This window comes from Lissotriton helveticus, chromosome 3_1 (genome assembly GCF_964261635.1).
Source record: "Lissotriton helveticus chromosome 3_1, aLisHel1.1, whole genome shotgun sequence".
In the NCBI taxonomy this organism is placed as follows: Eukaryota; Metazoa; Chordata; class Amphibia; order Caudata; family Salamandridae; genus Lissotriton; species Lissotriton helveticus.
The window spans coordinates 625,574,759-625,597,607 of NC_136061.1; the positions used below are offsets into that span (position 1 = coordinate 625,574,759).

General features: G+C 47.6%; 1 protein-coding gene across 2 annotated transcripts in view; it reads right to left on the reverse strand.

The window, feature by feature from the left end:
* Positions 1-22,849, reverse strand: part of TMEM138 (transmembrane protein 138) — a 73,304-nt gene that overhangs the window by 19,608 nt on the left and 30,847 nt on the right. For both annotated transcript variants that reach the window (XM_078680635.1, XM_078680636.1), the window contains exon 3: positions 21,764-21,935. In XM_078680635.1, coding sequence (XP_078536761.1) covers positions 21,764-21,935 — 172 coding nt within the window. The remainder of the gene's footprint in view (positions 1-21,763; positions 21,936-22,849) is intronic.

The following is a 22,849-nucleotide window of genomic DNA, read 5'->3' on the forward strand; positions in this document are numbered from 1 at the left end:
ATGGGGTCATTTGAAAGACTTCTAGCTCCCCAGAATGCTTTATTGATTTTGGACCTAGCCATTGATTTAATAGAGCTAGAACGGAGGAGGTTTTCTGGGGATATAACAGCAGAATGCACAAGTTACTACTTGTGTAACGATATATCTTTAAGAGACATTAGTTAGTGATAGATTCCCTACCTTAGAATATCCCCAGGCGTCAGACTGGATCCGGAAAGTTTCGCTTAGCAGTACCCCTTCGTGTTGGTAGGTGGGGTCGTGCGGCTCCGCACCCGTCACTGGCATCGTGAGCGCAGAGATTACGTCACAGAGACTACTTAGGCACCACCCATGCGCGCTGACGTCAATTCTGTGCACGACTTTCAGCGCCGAAACGCAGAGCCATGCAAGATACTGACCATTGGTGCATAAAACTAGGGCCCTAAAAGGGGATGACCTTAACCCTAGTAATAAGTTTGCAGAACGGGGAGGATGGGTGGGACGGTAAGGAATCTATCACTAACTAATGTCTCTTACAGATATATCGTTACCCAAGTAGTAACTTGTGCACCTGAAAGAGACATGTTAGTGATAGATTCCCTACCTTAGAATAGATACCCAAGCAATACCAACCCCAATGGTGGGTCTGCGAACCGGATTACACCAGAAAGTCACGGAGCACAGAACGGCCAAAGAAGCCGTCTCTCCGGACCTGTCAAGGCAGTAGTGTTTGGTAAACGTGTACAGCGAGGCCCACGTAGCTGCCTGACAAATGTCCTGCAAGGCAACGCTGCGTCCCAAGGCAGTAGTGGCTGCAGTTGCCCTGGTCGAATGGGCACGCAACCCCACAGGAGGCTCCTTCTTGTCCAAGGAGTAATATGCTTTGATGCACACAACGACCCACTGGGAAATGGTCCTTTGTGCACAGCCCGGCCTTTTTTGGCACCCAAGTAGCCAAAAAAGAGCTGATCATCCACCCGGATCCACCCGGAACTGCTGTAGATAGAAAGCAAGCGCACGTTTTGGGTCCAGACGGTGGAGCCTTTTCCTCTTCCCTGGAAGGACGCAGAGGCGGAAAGAAGGTGGGCAAAGTAATGGTCTGCCCGTTGTGGAAGGGCGTGACAAACTTTGGCAAGAAAGAAGGACGGGTCCTTACAACCACCTTGTCCGGATGAACCGAAAGAAAAGGAGGTTTAGAAGAAAGAGCCTGGAGCTCACTCACTCTTCTAGCAGAGGTGATAGCTACCAGGAAAGCCGTCTTTAGAGTAAGAAGACGTAAAGGACAGTTATGAAGAGGCTGAAATGGAGCGCACATCAGAAAAGTCAAGACAAGATTTAAGTCCCATTGAGGCATTATGAAAGGCACAGGAGGAAACGTGTGTGTAATGCCTTTGAGAAAGCGGTTAACAACCGGGGACTTAAAAAAAGAAGGCTGATCAGGAAGCCTCAGGAAGGCAGAAATGGCAGAAAGATAGCCTTTGATAGTGCCCAGAGCAGATCCCTGCTGGGCCAAAGAGAAGAGAAACAGTAGAACCTCAGAAAGAGGGGCCGAAAGGGGATCCACAGCCTACGCTGTGCACCGCACCACACCACAAATTTTTTCCATTGGCACGCGTATACAGTTTTAGTGGAGGGAAGCCTGGCTGCCAGAATGACATTACAGACTTCGGGAGGAAGGTCGAAAGCAGTCAAATGTCGCCGCTCAATCTCCATGCATGGAGGTGGAGGCTGGATAGGTACGGGTGGAGGATCGCCCCCTGCTACTGCGACAGAAGATCCTCCCGAAGAGGCAGACAGATCGGGGGATCGATGCTCATACTGAGTAGCTCAGGATACCATACTCTTCGAGCCCAGTCTGGAGCCTGATCTTCTTCAGCACTCCGGGCAGAAGTGGTATAGGCAGAAAAGCATACAGTAGACCGCAGCTCCACTCGAGACGAAAAGCGTCTCCTAGTGAGCGCTGTCTTGGAAATTCCAACGCACAGAACTGATGACTTTGCGCGTTCTCTTTGGTGGCGAATAGATCTAACCAAGGCTCTCCCGACTGCAGAAAGAGACCTTGCGCCACGCCCGAGTTCAGGTGCCATTTGTGATCCATCATGCACCAGCGGCTGAGTTTGTCCGCCCTGGCGTTCAGAGAACCTGCCAGGTGTTGAACCACCAAGGTAATGCCTTGATGTTCCAGCCATGTCCAGAGGCGCAGAGCCTCTTGACATGGGGTCCACGACCCCACCCTGCCCTGTTTGTTGCAGTACCACATGGCGGTGGTGTTGTCTGTGAACACCTGCACTACACTTCCCTGGACAGAGTGAAGGAATTCCTTCAGTGCAAGTCGGATTGCCCGCAGCCCAGAAGGTTGATATGGAGCCGGGACTCTGCCGGAGACCAGAGGCCTCTGATCTCCGCCTCTCCCAAGTGGCCTCCCCATCTTAGGAGGGATGCTCCGGTTTGGGAAGGGAGAGGGATCTGCAATGGACCCAATCGCGATTCGTGAGCCACCACTGCAGATGTCACGCAGTGCCCTCTGAGATCTGGACATGATCTGACAGGTTGCCCTGGTGCTGTGCCCACTGGAACTTCAGGTCCCACTCCAGAGCCCGCATATGCCATCTGGGATTTGGCACCAGCAGGATGCAGGAGGACATCAGGCCCAGGGGTCATCCTGACTGAAACCCAGGATAGAGGCTGGAAGATCGGAATCATAGCCTGAATATCCCGGACTCGCTGCTCGGGAGGCTAGTCCTGAAACTGCGTCGGGTCGAGAACCGCTCCAATGAAGGGGAGCCTCTGAGAGGGACTCAGGTGCGACTTCGGCACATTGAGGGAAAACCCCAGAAAGTGCAGGAGGTTGGCCGTAGTCTGAAGGTGGGTGACGACTGCCTAGGGCGAGCCCGCCTTCAACAACCAGTCGTCGAGATAGGGGAAGACTGACACCCTTGACCTGCGCAGAGGAGCTGCGACCACTGCCATCACTTTAGTGAACACCCGAGGGGCACTGGTAAGGCCAAAGGGGAGCACGGCAAACTGAAAATGCTCCTGGTCTACGGTGAACCGCAGGTAGCGCCGGTGGACCAGCAGGACTGGAATGTGAAAATATGAGTCCTGCAAGTCCAACGCCACCATCCAGTCTCCAGGGCAGCTAGGACCTGAGCCCGAGTCAGCATCTTGAACTTCTCCTTCCGGAGACCAGAAAGTAGTGGGAATAACAACCATGTCCTACTTCTGGCCCAGAAACGTGCTCGATGGCCCCCTTGGCCAGGAGGGCCGAGACTTCCTGACAGAGAAGAGTCAAATGATCCCACGACATGCGGGGGTGCCGAGGCGGCATGGCAGGAGTGGAGGACAGAAAGGGAAGTGCGTAAACATGGCCGATTTGCAGCACCCACTTGTCCGATGTGATTTCACGCCAGTAGTGGAGGTGGTGGCGGATCCTGCCACCCACCGGCGTGGGGTGCACTCTGAAGCTTGGATTAGGAAGGCTTAGAGGCGGAAGCAGCGGGGGTGGAAGTGGACTGACCCACAGACTGGTTACCAGACCCGCCCCTGCGGAATCCATGGAAAGGCTGCACTGAGGCTGCTTATGCACAGGCTTGCTGGAAGAGCGTGCCTGGGTGCCCCTGCCCTGGCCACAAAAGGAACGAAACACCGGCGTGGCAGGGTTCTTCGTGGAAAGACCCAAAGACTTAACCGTAGCCCGAGAGTCTTTAAAAAGCTCCAGGGCATTGTCGGCCTTATTGCCAAAAAGGCGGGAGCCATCAAAGGGCATATCCATGAGCGAGCACTGGACATTGGATGAGAACCCAGTGGAACGCAACCAGGCGTGGCACCGCAACTCCACAGTCGTGGAAATTGCCCTGCCCAACGAATCAGCGGTATACAAACCACACCTGATGGCAAACTTCGCCGCATCCTTGCCTTCCGCAATCGCTTGGGAAAGGACAGCCTGGACCTCCTGAGAAAACTGAGGCAAGACCTCAGCTACCGAATCCCACACTGTGTGAGAGTAATGGCCCAATAAGCAGGCAGTGTTAACTGACCGCAACCCCAAGCTGGCTGAGAACAACCTCTTGCCGAATTGGTCTAGCCTTTTAGAGTCCTTATCCAGCAGAGCCGCGGGAAAAGCACTTTGCGATGTTGAGGCCTGAATGACCAGGCGCTCAGGCGTGGGGAGAGTGGTCAAGAGGACAGGGTCACCAGGTGCCCCCGAGGCCGGTCGCAACCAAGTGCCCAAGAGGACTTCGGTGAGAGCCTCATTGAAAGGGAGCAGTGGCTCCGACGACGTAAACGCCGTCTGGAGCACCTCCCTAAGGAGGTTGGTCTTAAGGGCCACCGTAGGGAGGTCGAGATGAAGATCCTCCGCAGCACCACGGTATAGGAAGCACCCTCCTCCATAGTAGGTGGAGGAGAGGCAAGCCCCGGATCAGCAGACACATCAAGCTCGCCCGCATCTTGAAGGTCGTCCACCCAATCCTGCTCGCAGTCACATTGCCGGGCAAGGGGGTCCTCGGAACCGTCCCAGTCCTTGTCCGTCTGTGGAGTAGAGGGAGCCAGCTGTGGCGGCAGGGCCGGAGAGGGAGCAAGCGACGCCAGGAACGGCGCCAGTCGGGGCCGAGCCGGAGCCGTATCCCAATGCGGATCCCAGGTCGGAACGAAATGGTCCGAGAACAGGGGCAGGGGTAGGATAAACTGCACTCCGTGTGGTGCCTGTGGTGGAGCCAAGGGCGGCGCCGGGGCCGGAGGCAAGGGCAGCACCGGGGCTAGATCCAACGGCACTGCACCTCATTGCGCTGAGGCTGGAGCCGACAGCGCAGGATCATGTGGCGCCGGGGCAGGCGCCAGTGGCGGAGCCACCAGGCCCACAGGATCTGGACATGGGACCCGAAGGCGCGCCGGCAGGAGCCTAGGGCCTAAAAAGGCTGTCCATGGCAGCAAGAAACTCTTGCATCTGTTCGGGAGTCGCCGACGGACCCGGGTATAGTGGGTAGGCAGCAGGACTCCACGGCTCCAGAGGAACCGCAGGGGTGGAGCCACTGTCCATCCCCCCCCCCCGTCCTCCTCCGGGGAGCGGCGGGGGGACGTCAGAGAGCGAACACGCTTCTTTGACTTCTTTTTATGGCGCCTCTTAGCGGAATCTGAAGGCGAAGACTTGGACTCCGGTCCCGTGAGCAGCCCGGGAACCGGCCTCTAGACCCGGAGCGGCGGTAAAAGGAGTGCTGAACCTCCAGCAACTTCCTGCGCCGCTCCCGCAAGGCCTTTGGGCCATGGCTCGACAGTCTCGACAGTCCCGGGAGTCATGATCGGTCTCCAGGCAGTAGAGGCACACATCGTGGGGGTCCGCCACCGACATGTTACAGCTACGTGCACCAGGAGATGAGAGGAAAAGACAAAAGTCTCAAAAAAGTAGTCAAAAAATGACGGAGGTGCTCAATCTGGATCTGTGTTGCAGCGCGGAAAAAGACAGAACTGACGTCAGCTCGCATGGGTGGTTTTTAAGTAGTCTCCGTGACGTCATCTCGGCGCTCACGACGCCAGTGACGGAAGCAGAGCCGCATGACACCACCTACCGACGCGCAGGGGTACGGTACTGCTAAGCAAAACTTTCCAGATCTAGTCTGACGCCTGGGGATATTCTAAGGTAGGGAATCTATCACTAACGTGTCTCTTTCAGATACCTTTGTCAGATAGAATGGGCCTGAATCGTGAAGTGCCTTGTGTGTCAAGCAAAGCACTTTAAATGCTACTCTTTTAGTGACAGGGTGCCAATGAAGCAGCCAATGAAACATCTCAATGGTTTGGGAATCTGGTGTGTATTTTGGGATTTTCATAAAAAGATCTGCGACATTTTGAAGTATCGGCAGTTTATTCATCTGCCTTTTTTGTATGTCCATATAAAGGGCATTACAGTTCTCAATCTTAGAAAGGAATAATGTAGTGATTACGGATTTGTGTAAATCAAACGGGATGAATGGATGGATCTTTCTCAATCTTTACAAAACCTAAAAACAAGATGATGTAGTATGATTTAGCTGGCCTGAAAAAGTACTCTTGCTGTCGAAAATGACCCCCTCATTCTAACCTTGGAGACTGGGAGAGGGGTGGGGGGCAGGAAAGGGCCCAATTCATGAGGCTAGCAAGTGGGATTCTAGAAGGTTATTTCTTTTTCAAAAAGTAGGACTGCTGCCTTCTCAGCGTTTAACTTAAGACAGTTGTCTCCCATCCAACCTACAACCTCACACATACACTTTCTGTAACGTTTGGCAACCTCTAATGGAGCCCCCGAGATTGAAGCTACAACCTACAATATCATTGGCATATGATACGGTGGAAAAATCAAACGACCTACAATCACAAAACCATTTATTTTCCTGACTGTCTGTGTGCACAGCGCTTTTGAGAGTTATCTGGGGAGAGAGCTAACTCAGCTGGAGAGTGCTGGGTGACTGCAGCTAGGGGGGTGCAAGCCACTGGTATGAAGTCCCTGCCAGTATTGGAGAAGATACTTCTACTGCTGACCCATCTATACTGGTTGTATGTGCAGTAAAAGGCTGCTTTCCTACATCACCAAAGTCAAAATGCAAAGTCAATGGCTCAGTGTAACCCTCCTTGAAATGCCATGGCCTTGAATTGCTCACATGACCCTTGCATCAGACACCTTGAGCTGCTGCAGCGAAAAGCTTACAACGGATATCACGTCTATTGCATAGTTCTTAATGCTGTGACTTATGAGTTACAAAGCCAATGGTCGTGCAGACAGACACGCTTGGAAGTTAAAAAAAAAAAAACTGTACTAAGCTTTTAATATGATTGTACTGTTCTACTGGTGAACTTACATGGCCACTTACACCACTAAAACCCATAAGGCATACAACAGCGAGAGTACTTCTATTGGTTAAATACATTTTGAAATGTACAACATGAATCTTCATTTTTTCAGAAACACATGGATCAATAGAGTTAAATAAAACCTCAAAAAATATATAATTGAACTAAGAGTGCTAACTGTATTCTGAGCCATATCTCAACAACTAACACACCATGTCTAACCATATAATGAATTACTGTGCATGATGATATACTGGGCCACAACTTGTTTAAACTAGGCCAGATGCAGAGCCCAATCCTAGTCTGGGCCCGAATCTGGAAAATCTCACAATCAAACCATCACATACTGCACCGTCAGTTTGCCTATTCACAAACCATGTCCAATCTAATAATACACTGTGCCAAATGCATATAGTGGCATTCACTGCTTAATGATTCACCAGGATACCCCCTACTTAGTCATATACTTAACTTGAAGCAGACAAAGTCATACAAAGGCATGAGCAGAAAGAGGCATGTCCTGTCTAATTACGCACTACCAACATGCATAGTAAGAATAGTAAGGAAATTGTGCCTAAAGACAACAGATCAGATTATCAGCAAGACAAACCATTGCCTATTCATACATAGGGCAATATCCGCACACAGGTACTGGAACTAATTGTGCAATACTGTGTCTAATTGCACTCATAGACATAAGCTGCCTAATTACCTTCTAACCCCCTAACCTGCCAAATCATACACCAGGCCCCATTCTGGCTGATCACACACATAGCCATACGCATACTGAACTCTATTATGCCTAACCCCACATTGACAATGCACGGAGCAACAAAATCAGTGCCTCATCACACCTGAAGCAATCGATAATCTGATGAATCACACTAGCCAGACCAGGTAAAACCAAAAACGATGCCTTCCTCTGATAACCACAAACCATACCCTCTCCTGCCTAGTCACATAGCATGATATATCGCACCAAATCATATACACAATGAGCCATACACTCGTCTCATCACGCTAGACTCTTATACACACATAGCAAAACCATGCCTTATCTTGACACACTCATTATTCTCATCAAACCACAGAGTATAACTAACCTAATAACTTACTGGAGCATAACCATGATATTGTTTCCACCCATACAATGACAACACACATATATATAATATATTGGAACCAATTGTTTGAAACTGAACTTAGATAAAAAGGAACGGATGCTGTCGAGTACGAATAATTTGCTCAATTGTCCCAAAGCATGACTTGCCACTTTCACCTTAGAAAGGCAGTTTCCAAACTGCCTAAAAAAGAAAAATATGAAAAATCAAATGGGGCCGGGGTGTTAACATGAGACTTCATGCCCGCTTTGGCTAAAAGAAGCTTAGACAACAAATAGCTGGATATGAAGACAACCTGCAAACCAGATTCAGCAAACACAATATATACAAAACATAGCAGCACTGGTGATCTTTCAATTGCATAAGCAAGATGCAGGGTCAACTCTTAAGTGAACAATCCTTTGGCATCCAGTGGAGTAGACACACACTTTGAAAACACCCTGCTTAATATTTAAATAATACATCTTGAAGGCCCACTGTACCTGCAAGCAAAGGTCAATACTTATGTGTAAAATATTATGTTAGAAATCTCCTAGCCTATATTTGCCAATAATTCCACAGCCTGGTCTATATTTGCTGACAATTCCACAGGCCATGTATAAATCCTTGGAATACACCGTTTGCCCACACTGGCTACGTCCAGGAAGGGATTAAAACATCTGCGGCTTATAAAATGGTCAATCTGTATGACACTTTCTTGACAGTACCTCTTTTCAGACCCATGTGTGATTGGCTTATGTGTTACACACTATAAACATTTTAAAAAAATCAAATTGTTAAAAATACCCTACTCATTCATAAAGCAGGCAATATACACACCAAGCAAAACACTGTCATAGAACACGTTGGACAATAATCTGCCTGATCACACTAGGCCACTTAAACACCAAGCCATACCCTGCTTATTCACATGCAGTGGCATATATCCGTAGGTCTGATGATTCACAAACTGACAATATACACATGAAACTTCAGGCCTATCACATACTTGGTAGCCCTACTGCTCTTTATTTCACATTGTACCACTTCCTGCCTAATGGTATCTGAATAAATGTGCACTAATCCATACCTTGCCAGTTTTCACGCTGGTCAATCAGCACACCGAGCAAAACATTGACTTATTAAAGCCTGTAATAAACCAGGCATAAATGACATACCCTCTTCTAGTAAATCACCAGGTTTATACGCTGAGACAGCAAAACCCTATCCAATGAGACACTAAGCTAATCAGAGAAACCAGCATTGGCATAGCCAATTGGTCTCGCCTTTTTGACCCTATAAGTGTGTAGCCATGCAGCACGTTATCCTGGGATCTGTTCCGCCTGGGATTGAAGGGGCTGCTCTGGAGGGGCTGCTCCTGTAGTGTAGCTCCTATTTTCCCAATAGGCTCTGCGCATTGGAATAATACCTACAGCAGTAAAGGCCTAGACCAGACGTTAACTAGGTCTACTACTGTCGATACTAGACTTAATTTTTGGGTTTGCCAGCGTAGCTCAGAGTTCGCTAGAAACTTTCTCGAATGTTCAAGGAGGAATTAACTTCCCTGATTAGACAAGAAGGGATTTAGTTTCTGACAACCATAGAACATGACAACTTTGCTCTCCCCTAATCAAGAGTTAATCTCGAGAGTCGTGTGAGCACAAGGCAATTATTTTACTCAGTCAGTACGTGCATTCTTAGTCTCATCAGAATGTAGAGAAAAGGAAGAGACGGGCGTGTTCAATAAAAAGGTGTTATTTATTGATCAGTCTCTTTTCTCATACATGAGAAATGGATCGATATTATTGCAATACTTATAGTTAAGTAAAGTGCATACATTAAAAGCAATAGTATAAAATAATACTGTAAAAACATTGATATGGTTTCTGAGCCATATGATGTTTGAAATGATTAAAATATATTTACATACACATATACATTTGACTAAACGTACTCAACTGGTGTTTCTAAATACGCCTACCCCGTGTACCTGACCTAAGTCTGATGCGTGGGCGGGAATAGAAAGTTACAGTTTTAGTTAAGTTTGTTTTTGCCAAGTGAATAACTAAAGAATTCTCTGTGAGGGGTTATTCAGTTCTGTACCTGGAATTTAGGATGAATGAGGAATGGTATCTCTTTCTCTGGTCTCGATATTCCAGGCTGCCTGCGAGGGCTACCCGGAAGCGCCGGTACTGGGTCTCTCGGCTTGAGATAGCAGCGCGTCTCTCAGCGCGTCAGGAAGGCGGGGCTGCTGCCAGCGGGGTCTGCTTCTGCTCTCGGCTTCGGCAAGTGTGGCTGCTCCGTCTTGTCACCACGCGTGTGTTTGCATAGGGCAAGATCGGCAATATTTATACCTTAAAGGTGCCGAGATTGACGTAAGGATGGACATAGATACGTCAATAAAGATGTCATACGACTTGCTCGTTAGCACATTCTTTACTAAAGTTCTCTGTGAAATCAAAACAATGGCCGCACGGATTTTCCAGGTTGTCATAGGTTTGATTTGTTATGAGAACGTCGTATGCCTTATCAGGGGCTGGAGGAATGTCGCTTGTCTAATTAGATCTCAAGCGTTATGACCTAATCAGATAACACGTTCCTGTGCCGTAGTGTGACTGCGTCAGATAACGGTATCTGCATCATGGGGGCTTGTCTTGCCTCATGGGCTGACTGTTAGTTAACTTGATAGTTAGTTTAACCAGAATAGGGTCAGGAATAGGGGGATCGATTCAGAACCTATAGGAATACACGACACCCACTCCACGCTAACTATGGTCATATTTACTAATCTATGCATAGTATAACATAGTACAACATACTATAGAGAATAGTGTATACCTTACCACCCCAAAATACATAAATGCATTTTGAAATTTTCAAATATACTGAAAAATTGCAGTCATATATTTTGTATGCACTTAAGCTATGAATTAAATGCAAAAGTAAACACGCATTTGTATGCATTATTGCTTAATTTGGTATTTGAGAAATACACATGAAATGGCTCTTAATATAGCTATACAGAAAGAAAGTTCGAGACCATTTCATCACATGATAAAATATTTGTGAACATCCCAGCGGGCAACTAAAGTCTATAAAGTATCTAAAAATAGAAATCTTAGTTCTCTAGGAATAGTTTCTTACTTTAAGCAGAAGATCAGTGTCCCGAAAATTTTGTAAAAAAAAATTAATTTGGGGCTTCTAAAAAATTGCTGTCCGTGAACCGGTGGGAAAAATTGTTCATGTGACTTTATTTTTAAAGTTGAAGGCCGAATTCAGGGAACGCCGTGTGCGAGTTTACTCAAAAGTCTCTATTTCTGTTCTGGAGAGAACATCATATCATTCAGGCTTTCGAAAAAACTGTCAACAGCTTCATGGGAAAGTTCCACTAAGTCGGAAATAGGGGTAACCATGCATTCGTGCGCATGATTGTCTGCATTGACATTCTGATTCGCATTGCTGACAGAAGGTCGTACCTGTTCAATGCTGCTCTCATCTTGAACTTCACTACTCTTCAATCGTAGTGGTGAAGATTCCAGGAATGCCGTCATCAGGATTGGTAGCCTTTGAGGGCAGCACAAAGCGTGAACCTTGGTAGGAACCAACAGTGTATCTGCATCCACTGGCGCATCCGATTGTAGCGTCAGACAGGTGTCTAACACGCATTCTTCTCCGCATAGCAGACACCTTAGTACAGGTAAAACACACCTTTGCCACATTGGTCGAAATGATAGAAACCAAGTCATGTTCAGGTCTCTAAGCCGGGAGAGTCCCAGGATTTTTGATATCCGGTCCCGGTATCCAATGGCTAGGATCGTCTCTTCCATTGTCGCGAGAGTTTGATCTGTGACATGGGTTGCCATAACGAAAAATAAGGACCAAGAATAGGATTCCTGCAATTAGTGCTAGGATCAGGGGAAGTCCGCCAAAAATCGAATGGACGAAATCTGGAAAAATACCCAGTATGGCTTTGAATGGTGTTAATGCCATCGAAAATACTGTCTTAAATACCCCTGAGATCCCATTGGTATCAGAAATATTTAAGATTTCGCTCAGGATTTCCGCGAAATGTACGGGGGAATTAGTTGATAATAATGTATGTATCTCTGCAGTCGTCCTTGCGACTTGTAGATCATACGTTTCTTTTGATGACGTGAGCCTTGTAGGCGTCTGTAGAAGCACTGTTTTCATTCTGCTTAAAGTAGGGAGGAAACAAATGACAACAAGGACAAGTCCATTATTATTCTAGGACTCAGTATCCTAAATTTGCCCCTGTAAATGTATTAAGTATGTAATGTAATGTATTAAGAGCACAACCAAGTTTAACTTAAATGTATAAACTGCTTTACAAATTGGGTTCTAAATTTCACAATCAGTGTTTACATAACTTTTATAAATACTGCACAAACGTCTGACACATTAAAGAATGAGTGGCTGCAAAATGATAATATCTTAATAACAACAAATCTCCATTCCTAACAATAGGTTCAAAGGAGAAAACCATCACCACCGAGCCAACAATAATCACAAACTGGACCCTATTAAACGACATTTCTGAAAACAATAATGTGTAGCTAAAGAACAAGTTCAAGTCCCTAATCCACTTGCTAAACACTGCCTGTACCACCTTGCTCACTTTGCCACTGGATTCAAGCAAGCCGGGCTGAAGATGGCTGTAATGCCAGAAACCGGTCCTGGGAAGCTTGTTTCCGGTCCAGGGAAGGCATGGCTTGGCAGTTCGGGCTGGAATGTTCCCATGAGGCACGGGGTCAGACTGATTTGCATATGGCCATGTCTGAACTGGGGTGGCAGAGTGGGCTAAAGAACGGTGATGGATTAAACCCAGATCTGTTGACTGGGTGTGAATGTTTGATTGGTTCAGATGCTCCGTCTATCACCACCCCCTTTTGTACCACTTTGTACCACTAAGAACCGCCTCCTAAACTTTGGGCCTTCTCCCATGATTACTACGGAGACAATAATTCTTAGGAACCCGTGGAGTGAATTAGATGCACTCCAGCTACTTGGAAATACTGATGTAAAGCACAGAATGCTTTGGAGTATTTAGACAAGTGGGAGTTACTATGCACACTGTCACTGACTGCAAATCAGTTTCTGAACAACATCGCTGTATTGGCACACATCTGGTACAAGGCAATGCACACAAGGAAGTGTTCATAACCAGTCCATAATTCGATACAGATTAATCAGAAGAGCAATGAAAATATACACTCAAAAGCAAGAGTGGGCACAATCCAGAGTCATGGAGGATGCCCAAAAACTGTCAAAATAAATTGACTCTCAAACCACACTCTTTACATAGCGCCATAAAATGCTAAATGAAACTATTAAGTTGTCTTCGTTTTGAAGCACTAATGCACAAATTCCCAAAGGAGAAATTGCCTTCATTTTATCTTCAATCACAACTGTAGGCTGGGACTGCATCCTCTCCTGATTTCTGTGAAGCTGATGTTTCCTTGCTATCAGTCCAGATAGGAGAGAAAAACCACACCTATTGTACATTGCCCTCAAACTAATATAATTTTAAAAAAAATAGGGTTGGTAAGGGCCCTTGCCATCACATAGGGGGAGAAGAAACCCTCTGCAATGGAGAAGGAGAGGGGTTGCTTTCATACAGTGGGTCTGAGACAGCCCTTGACAGCAGAGCAGCGACCTTGCTGCACACTACAGCAAAGGAAACGATACAGAAAGAAATGGATGTTATATGTGTTATCGCACACATAAGAGTACACACAGGGGCCCCATATGCTATAAAGCCTTAACCATTGTTGTGCTGGCCAAAGATTAAATGCCCCTGTGGCACCTCCACTAAAGCAGAAACTGCGCGAATGTCCTCAATACCATCAAACTAAATGAAACTGATCAATGCAACCATTACAGTAAGGGATTATAGAATACAAATTAAGAGCATAAGATAATTACAGCCTTCCCTGTCTTTAAAAGATTTCAAAACTATAGTATACAAATTGTATGGGGGCTGGTGATGGCAAAATGCCGTAGTTACAAAAATCATGTTTAGCCGGGATCTGTAAGGAACTCCTTGTTATGTCACTCTGTTTCACCCACCATCCAGCCACAGCATGTTCATGCCACAAACAACATGAAAAGGCAACAGCGATTTCAATCTGGATGTCCTATTGTTAACAGTGGGGACGGAGTGTTTTGCCAGTGAAGTGCGACCGCTTCGGATTTCATGTTTTCCGCTCCGATTTATTTACTTGTCATATCTTGATACCTACATCTAAATCTCTTCCCAGAACTCCTCTGAGCCTCTTATTCATGCCCGGATTTAGAGTGGGGACATCCAAATTGTGCGCTTAAACCTGGCAACAGATATATTATGGGCGCTTTTGTGGAAAAAAAGTGCACACCTTGTAGAACGCAAGAGAGAGTTGGTCAAGCATCTCTTTCATCAAGATGTCATGTTCACGACAGTCAGCCCCCCGAAGCTCGAATTGAAGGCCGCCTGCTTTTCCGCTAGCTAGTGGGGGGAAGTGCTTTTTAAAAAAGCATTGCGTAGCCAATAGGTCTCGCTTTGTGGCCTTATAAGTGTTTAGAGAGAGCATTTGGCCTTGTTAACGTTTTTAATATGTGTTCAGATCTTTCTGAATGTTGTGTAGTATGTTTAAAAGTTATAATGAAAACAGTAGTATAACCATTTATTACCTTATATATAACCTAGAGAACATTATATACAACCGAAGTATCCTAATATAAACCAGAATTAATAAAAAAAAATGTGTTCTCGTTTTATTTTGTTTATGGAAGGAAGGGGGCAGTAGGGGGGGAGAGTGGAGGTGATTTTTTAGGTCTCGCCTGTCGATGCGCATGCGCATCGAGCTTGCGAGACTATGGGGGCTTATCCACTCTTTGTCCAACTTGCAAGGAATCGTGGCGATTCCTTGCAGTGCCCGTGACTTTTAAGCTCAATGCGCATGAGCATTGAGCTTAAAAGCGCGTGCACATGCCCCCAGCCGCCTGCCTTGCCTACTCTCCCGCCCCCTCACTTCTTGATTGCACGGCCGCTAGGCCGTGCCTCCCCTACTCTCCTCCCCCCTCCTCCTCCTACTCTCCTCCCCTGTCTGCCTGCCGTGTCGCACCTCTCCCCTCTCCGCCCCCTCCCCTGCCCGCCGTGCTCTCCCCTCCTCTCCTTTCCCACGCTCGCCTCCTGAAAGTCGTCTTCGTTTTGTCTCACCGCTCTCCGTTTACTTTCCTGCCTCCCCCTCTTTCACCCCTTTCTATTTTATATCCCCAATTTTCTCCTTTTTAGTTTTTATTTATTCCACTTCCCCAGCAGCACCGCACACACGCCCCTCCCCCGCTGTCCCCTGGAGCAGCGCGCAGACACCCGCTCCCTCCCCCGGTGACATGTCTCTCGCTGCCTCTGTTTGTGTTGGTGCAGCGAGAAATGTTCTGTCACAATCCCGTCCGTCAAATCCGGCTTCGTATCCTCACTCACAATGTCACGGGCACCGCGGCCTGTGCCCTCACACCTCCGACGACCACTCGGTGCAAATACGGACTCTCTCCCTCAGTACTGCGTCATCAGTGCCTCCCACGGCGACCCCCTCTTCCAACAGACCACCCTCCCAGACCAGCAGCCCTCCTCTCCCTTTCACCCCACAGAAACCGTGCCCGCACTCATGACGTACACGCCGTCCTTTCCTACCCACACACCTGCACTCACACTGCCTCTCATCTTCTGCATCTCACAGCGACAGTCTCTCCTATCCCAGGCGTCCCACGCTGAGTCTATTTCAACTCCGGCTTCCCACAATGACCGTTTCTCCCGCCTCATTGACAGTCTCTCGTTTCCAGTGTCTCTATCTCCTGCATCCCACACTGACAGTCTCTCTCGTATCCTGCACGCCACACTGACAATCTCTCTCATTTGCTGCACCCACCCTACATGACAGTCTCCCACGCCTCGTACACCCAGCAATTACAATATCTTACGTCCCCTGCACGCCACACCGACGGTCTCTCTCGCCTCCTGCACTCCATACTGACAAGTCTCTCTCTCATCCTGCACGCCACACTGACGGTCTCTCTCGCCTCCTGCACTCCACACTGACAAGTCTCTCTCGAATCCTGCACGCCACACTGACGCTCTCTCTCATTCCTATACTCCACACTGACAGTCTCTCTCGAATACTGCATGCCACACTGACGCTCTCTCATTCCTATACTCCACACTGACAGTCTCTCTCGAATACTGCACGCCACACTGACGCTCTCTCTCATTCCTATACTCCACACTGACAGTCTCTCTCGAATCCTGCACTCCACACTGACGGTCTTTCTCGCCTCCTGGATCTTAGGCTGGCAGTCCCTCTCATCTCCAGCATTCTACAGTGACACTCCTCTTTCATCCTGCATGTCTCAGCTGCCTTTTAAATCATCTACGCTCCGCGCTCCACCAGACAAAGGCACCACGAAGCTTTGCTGAGCGGCTATAACTGTCAATGCCTAGAGCGTGGAAACAAATGTCTGGAGCTCGTGTTACAAACACCCTACAGTTGTAGCTAACATGGCATAGCCTCGGGCAACTAATGGTATAATATTGTGCTCTCCATAGCTACACAGTCCTGGACGGCTGCATTGCCCATTGTTGCTCCACCGGGGCAAGAGCTGTGCCACCCTTTGAAGATCCCCGCTGGCTTTGTAAATAAGCCCCGTCTGGGTTATATATATGCCATTTGGCTATCATTAACATCGAGCAGAAGACCTTTCTGTGCCTCCCCTACTCTCCTCCCCCCTCCTCCTCCTACTCTCCTCCCCTGCCTGCCGTGTCGCACCTCTCCCCTCTCCGCCCCACCCCTGCCCGCCGTGCTCTCCCCTCCTCTCCTTTCCCGCGCTCGCCTCCTGAAAGTCGTCTTCGTTTTGTCTCACCGCTCTCCGTTTACTTTCCTGCCTCCCCCTCTTTCACCCCTTTCTATTTAATATCCCCAATTTTCTACTTTTTAGTTTTATTTATTCCAGTTCGTGTGTCACCTCTTTCTTCCTTTGCCCATCCAACCTCCGTTTTTGTTCTGCCTTTGTCCCTGCTCAGCAGCCCCGCATGCCTTCCCCAGCAGCACCGCACACACGCCCCTCCCCCGCTGTCCCCGGAGCAGCGCGCAGACACCCGCCCCCTCCCCCGGTGACATGTCTCTCGCTGCCTCTGTTTGTGTTGGTGCAGCGAGAAATGTTCTGTCACAATCCCGGGAAATATCACCACCTCCGGGGATTATTTATTAACAAGCGGGCTCCTGCCCCGCCTCTCTCCTCATTCGATCTCTCTCATTCGGCTTCTTCTGCTGCTCTCCCCTCCTCTCCTTTCCCACGCTCGCCTGGGAGCCCTAATGAAATGTATTGACGCGGGGGCTTAAAAAGTTTGAAGACTAGGGCTCTAGGGCCTATTGGCTTAGCCTGTGGCCAATGTTAAGCTCCAAACTCCTACGAAAGGTGATGTCACCCATCAAATACAGGTAGCCCCGCCCACACTCCACAAACACCCTCTGCCTAACAGCTGAACAAAGCCACACTTGCGTCGAAGTGGAAAGTCCCCGACGATCTCTGTTCGATCTTTAGTCTGCTTTGCTTTCACTTTCTTTTAAGACAGTAAAGTTAGCATTTCCAGGAAAGGAAGGACACCCACGCGCAGTACATGTGAATGCCCTCACCCTCACTCACCCTCAACCCCTCACCCTCACTCACCCTCAACCCCTCACCCTCAAACCCTCACTCACCCTCACCCTCACTCACCCTCACTCACCCTCAACCCCTCACTCACCCTCACTCACCCTCACTCACCCTCACCCCTCACCCTCAACCCCTCACCCTCAACCCCTCACTCTCACTCATCCTCACTCACCCTCAACCCCTCACCCTCACTCACCCTCACCCACCCTCAACCCCTCACCCTCACCCTCACTCACCCTCAACCCCTCACCCTCACTCACCCTCACCCTCACTCACCCTCACCCTCAACCCCTCACCTTCAATCACCCTCAACCCCTCACCCTCACCCTCACTCACACTCACCCTCACTCACCCTCACCCTCACTCACCCTCACCCACCCTCAACACCTCATCCTCACTCACCCTCACCCTCACTCACCCTCAACCCCTCACCCTCACTCACCCTCACCCTCACTCACCCTCACTCACCCTCAACCCCTCACCCTCAATCCCTCACCCTCACTCACCCTCAACCCCTCACCCTCACTCACAGTCAACCCCTCACCCTCACCCTCACTCACCCTCACCCACCCTCACCCTCACTCACCCTCAACCCCTCACCCTCACTCACCCTCACTCACCCTCACTCACCCTTACTCACCTCAACCCCTCACCCACCCTCACTCACCCTCAACCCCTCACCCTCACTCACCCTCAACCCCTCACTCACCCTCACTCACTCACCCTCACCCACCCTCACGCTCACCCTCACTCACCCTCAACACCTCACCCTCACACAGTGCAATAGCTCTCAGACCATTTCAGTTACAGCTTTTATAAATATTTATGGCTTTTTTTATTTGTAATTCTTTAGCATTGGCTACAGGAAACAAAAATGCTAAACATTTACAAAAAAAAACCATAAACAATTCTAAAAGCACTAACTCTAATGGTGCGAGACCTATTGCATTTCCAATGCTTGTTTTTTATTGGGATCTAGTAATGTTAGTTCCGGCATACACCGGCTTAAATTAAGCCTCCTGCATGGGTGGCGCTGCTCTGCTTTCTGTTAGCATGCCGATGTGCGTACCAGAAGCCACATGTTTAAATTAATCCCTCTGCATGCACCTATATTACCCGCCTGGTTTTGAGGGTGCCCTAAGAGCTTGGCATTGTGCACAAAGAAAGAGAGTGAAAGGAGGCCATGTTAATGAAAGAAGGGGGCAGAAAAATGCTCAGTGCTTTTTCACGAATGTGTTTTTATGTATTGTGCGTTAGATTTCTTTTGGGGAGGGGGTGTAGCCACCGGCTTAAATTAGGCCCCCTGCATGGGTGGAGGAGCGTGTGTGCTTTCTGTTAACATGCCGATGTGCGTACCAGAAGCCACAGGTTTAAATTAAGCCCCCTACATGGCCTATATTCAATGCTCTAATCCCTTCACCCAGACATTGCTTGAGGAAAGCTAGCTTCCTTGAGGCAGTAAAAATACCTCCTCCAATTGCCTGAACATATGTTTGAGCCTTCTCTCCAGTCTTCCCACGGTACAACTGGTTCACCAGGGGAATATAAAAATACATCAGGAACTGATAAACCTTCTATAGTGTTGCTTTAAATAGTCACAACAACCAGAACAATCCTTATACAGCAGCGCTGATACAGATGCAAAATTAGCCTAGCCAGCAAGGGTTAATCCAGTAGAGAGATTTGTGGCCGGAATAGCATGTGTTTGCCAGGCAACCAATCCGGCAGCTACAAGCTACAGTGGGTCTCATGCGTGCACGTGCCGCACCCCAGGAAAGTTGAAGGCGAAACTCCTCTGTGCAGAGACCCTCACAGCTGCAAATTAAGCTGATTTCTTCTCGTGAGAGCTTCCGCGATCAAAATAAATGGAGTCCTGAAGATCCTTGTGAAGGTCTTGCCAAAAGTAACGCAACTGCAAATTCTGGCTCTGTGTGTCCCACCGTACAGGCCCTCTCAGAAGCCCTCCTCCCGGAGGCAAACCCTAGCAGTATTTTACTAACTCCTACCTAATGCAGATGCTGTGTCCAACCCCTAACTATCTGTTAATCTAATCCTTTCTGAGTTTAATCTAACTTTATTTAATCTATTTTTCTCACTTTTCTCGGTTTCGGCATAAGTCGCAGCAATGAAGTATGAAGTTGTGCTGTGCGGTTAAAACGCTATGTCACTACAGTAGGATAACTTTTTTTTACATTTATTTTGTGTCACAGTTTTATGTAGAGCTAGGCCCAAGGGCAAGGTAGCGCTTTACTTGAGCGCAAGTTACATTACACAAGGTCAGATTCGATTAAATTGATTTGTAAAGAGCAAGGATTGTGGTTTTGTCCTTTCAGCAAATGTTGTCTGGGCCATTGTCCGGGAAAAATGGTGGAAGTTCTGTGGTGAAAAACGCAGTGCACTTCCTGGTTCGTGACATTGCAGGGAGAGGATAAGCACACAGGCAACAGCAACATGAGTGAGGTAGAAAGGAAGGAGCACATGACAGAGATTGCTAGAAAATGCATCTACTCTTTAGGAATGCTTAGACAAAAAGAAAGAAGTAGTACTCGAAAAGGGAACACTGGAAGTACACAAATAATGGGCCCATGCTCCAGGGAGAGGGACAAACAAGAAGTGGAAGAGAAGCCCTCACGCACTAAAGAAGGAGAAACAATCAAATGAGAGTGAGACTGAAGCCAAACAACGCTAAGCAATCATTGTGGGCTCTAAGCCCACGGTTAGCTGGCAAAATGATTTCCAACGACAGCGCATGTGCAGTCTATGGCGAGACTTGAAAATGGCATACTAGTCGGGTGCTCAACATTGCTGGACAAGGGCCTCATTCATGCCATATTTTTAGGTTATCCACGTCATTTACATGTACATAAAAATCGGGGCATGCAACGTGTTTTTGTTTTTTCTTCAATCATTATGATATTTTATGGAAAAGTGACAATTTCACGATGCATGAACATTAATGGCACACATATACTTATTTAACACAAACAAAATGGTTCTGTAAAAACAGTTTGTGGTTTTTCCCTCTGTAATGACATTGTACCTGGCAAAGTTCTGCAAGTTAAACTTGGATGGGAAATGTCTAAACTTTTGCTACCTACCGTACATAAAAAAGCTTTAAAAAAAGTAAAATTGCAGAGAAATTATTTGGCATGTATCTTCTAACAAGGGTGAGGTTGACTAGAATGAAAATGATCTCACCAAATAAAAATATCACATGGGTAAAAGTAAACTGGGCAACTTTGCCGGCTACGCATAGTGCACATCTGGAATTTTACATGTAAAAGAAAAAGAGAAAAAAAGACCTACAAACTGCAGACAAAAGCACTTGCAGCGCACTAGAAAGAAAAGCTCCTGAACATTCTCCTAAAATGCTGTGCATCTGGTCATGGGTCCCTTCTTACCAGGATTTAAAACAAAACCCTACTTGGAGACATAACCCCCATATTTATTCTGGTATGCCTTTGCCTGGAAATGAGGTTTGTTGTCCTTCACTGCAAGTCTGCTAAACCAAACACAAGCTGGAGACACTAATCCCGAGAAAAGCCATACTCTACCTAATTATACTACAGGGCAAATGTACATCCAGCCATATGCTGACTCATAAATGAAACAAGGCTATATTTAGATTGGGAAAAACTCTGCCTAACTACACATTGAAGATCCAGCCTAGTAACTCACCCACACAAATTCAAGGCCATAACCTACATGGTCAAACACCAGTCAAACCATGCCAAACTACACACGGAAACACTGTCCAAAACACCTTGACATACTTTGCCTAATCACATGCCAGGTCTTATCATCACGTACCGACGAGCATCTGTCTCATAATCCAGTCCATGCATGAAAAACAGGGCCCCTAAACACATGCTGACAAGCCCAATCCCAAACACACTAACATTCTGTTAACACACCCGTCCCTTACACACTAACAGTGTCCCCTCAGCCTGTGCCTAAACATCTGGATCATCTGCAGAAACACAACTTGCAGTCATACACACAATTACCCTTTACTTGAGAGACCAGTGCCCACGAACTCAAAAACGTATCTTCAACACTACTAACAATAACTCCCATCTTTTACCAATAGTCTTGAGCTAGAATAGAAAAACTAATAGTGATTGCTGAGCCTACTTTCACATGATATTTGTCCTTACCATCACCCAAACGTGGAAGGCAATGCTCAGCCCCAGGTACACAGCCGAAAGGAGGATGGTGCCTTTAAATTTGTGGAACAGGAGACTAACTAGACCAGCCTGGAAGACGAACGTGTTGAAGAACATCAGGAAGAGTGTGATGACATTGAAGAGGATGGCAATGTCCTGAATGCTGCAGAGACACAAATCCAAGCAGGAAATTTATCGGACAGTGGCAAGGTTCGTAGAGTGTCTCACCAGAGACCATTTCTGAGAAACCACCGTCAATTTGAGTAATACATAGACTAAATGACTGTAAATGGAGACTGGAAGACAAGGTATGAAAAAGGAGGATTTGGAGACTAAGAAATGGAATAAAGAGGCAAGAAGAGGATAGGAAAGGGAGGATTAGGCAAGACACCCGTCATTGGCTCCCAATCCAGAAGTGAACTTAACTCCCTCAGTTAATTTTGTTAAAAAAGCTTATTCACACATTTCTAAATTTATAACTGTCACTGGACTGAAAACATAGAATACTAAACATTTCTAGGTGGTTGTATTTTGGCCTCAAGCACATCAAACCAAAGCAACAACAGATACAGACAGCATGTTCAAATAAGACTTGTATTTGTATATACACAGGGATCCAGCCGGCACTCTAAAAGTATTCCTGTAGGAAGGTGGAGTAATATGTGGTGATATTGGATAGTCTTCACCATGCAATGATCCCACAATACCCCCAAAGACGGTGCTTGGATTAACAATATTAAATCCCAACTTCAGTCATGGGAGAGTGGCAAAGAGCAGTCAGGCTTTACTAGAGGAACATGTGTTAAGCATTTCAGAGTACCAACATCTGCGGCGTCCCCCAAGGATCCTCACTGAGCCCCACCCTCTTCAACGTCTACATGAGTCCCCACCCGGCCATCGCACGCCAACACAACCTCAGCATAATCTCCTACGCCGACGACACCCAGCTGATCCTCTCCCTGACCAACGACCCCGCCGCCGCCAGAGCCAACCTGCACGAAGGGATGAAAGAGGTAGCCGAGTGGATGACGACCAGCCGCCTGAAACTGAACTCGGACAAGACGGAGGTCCTCATCC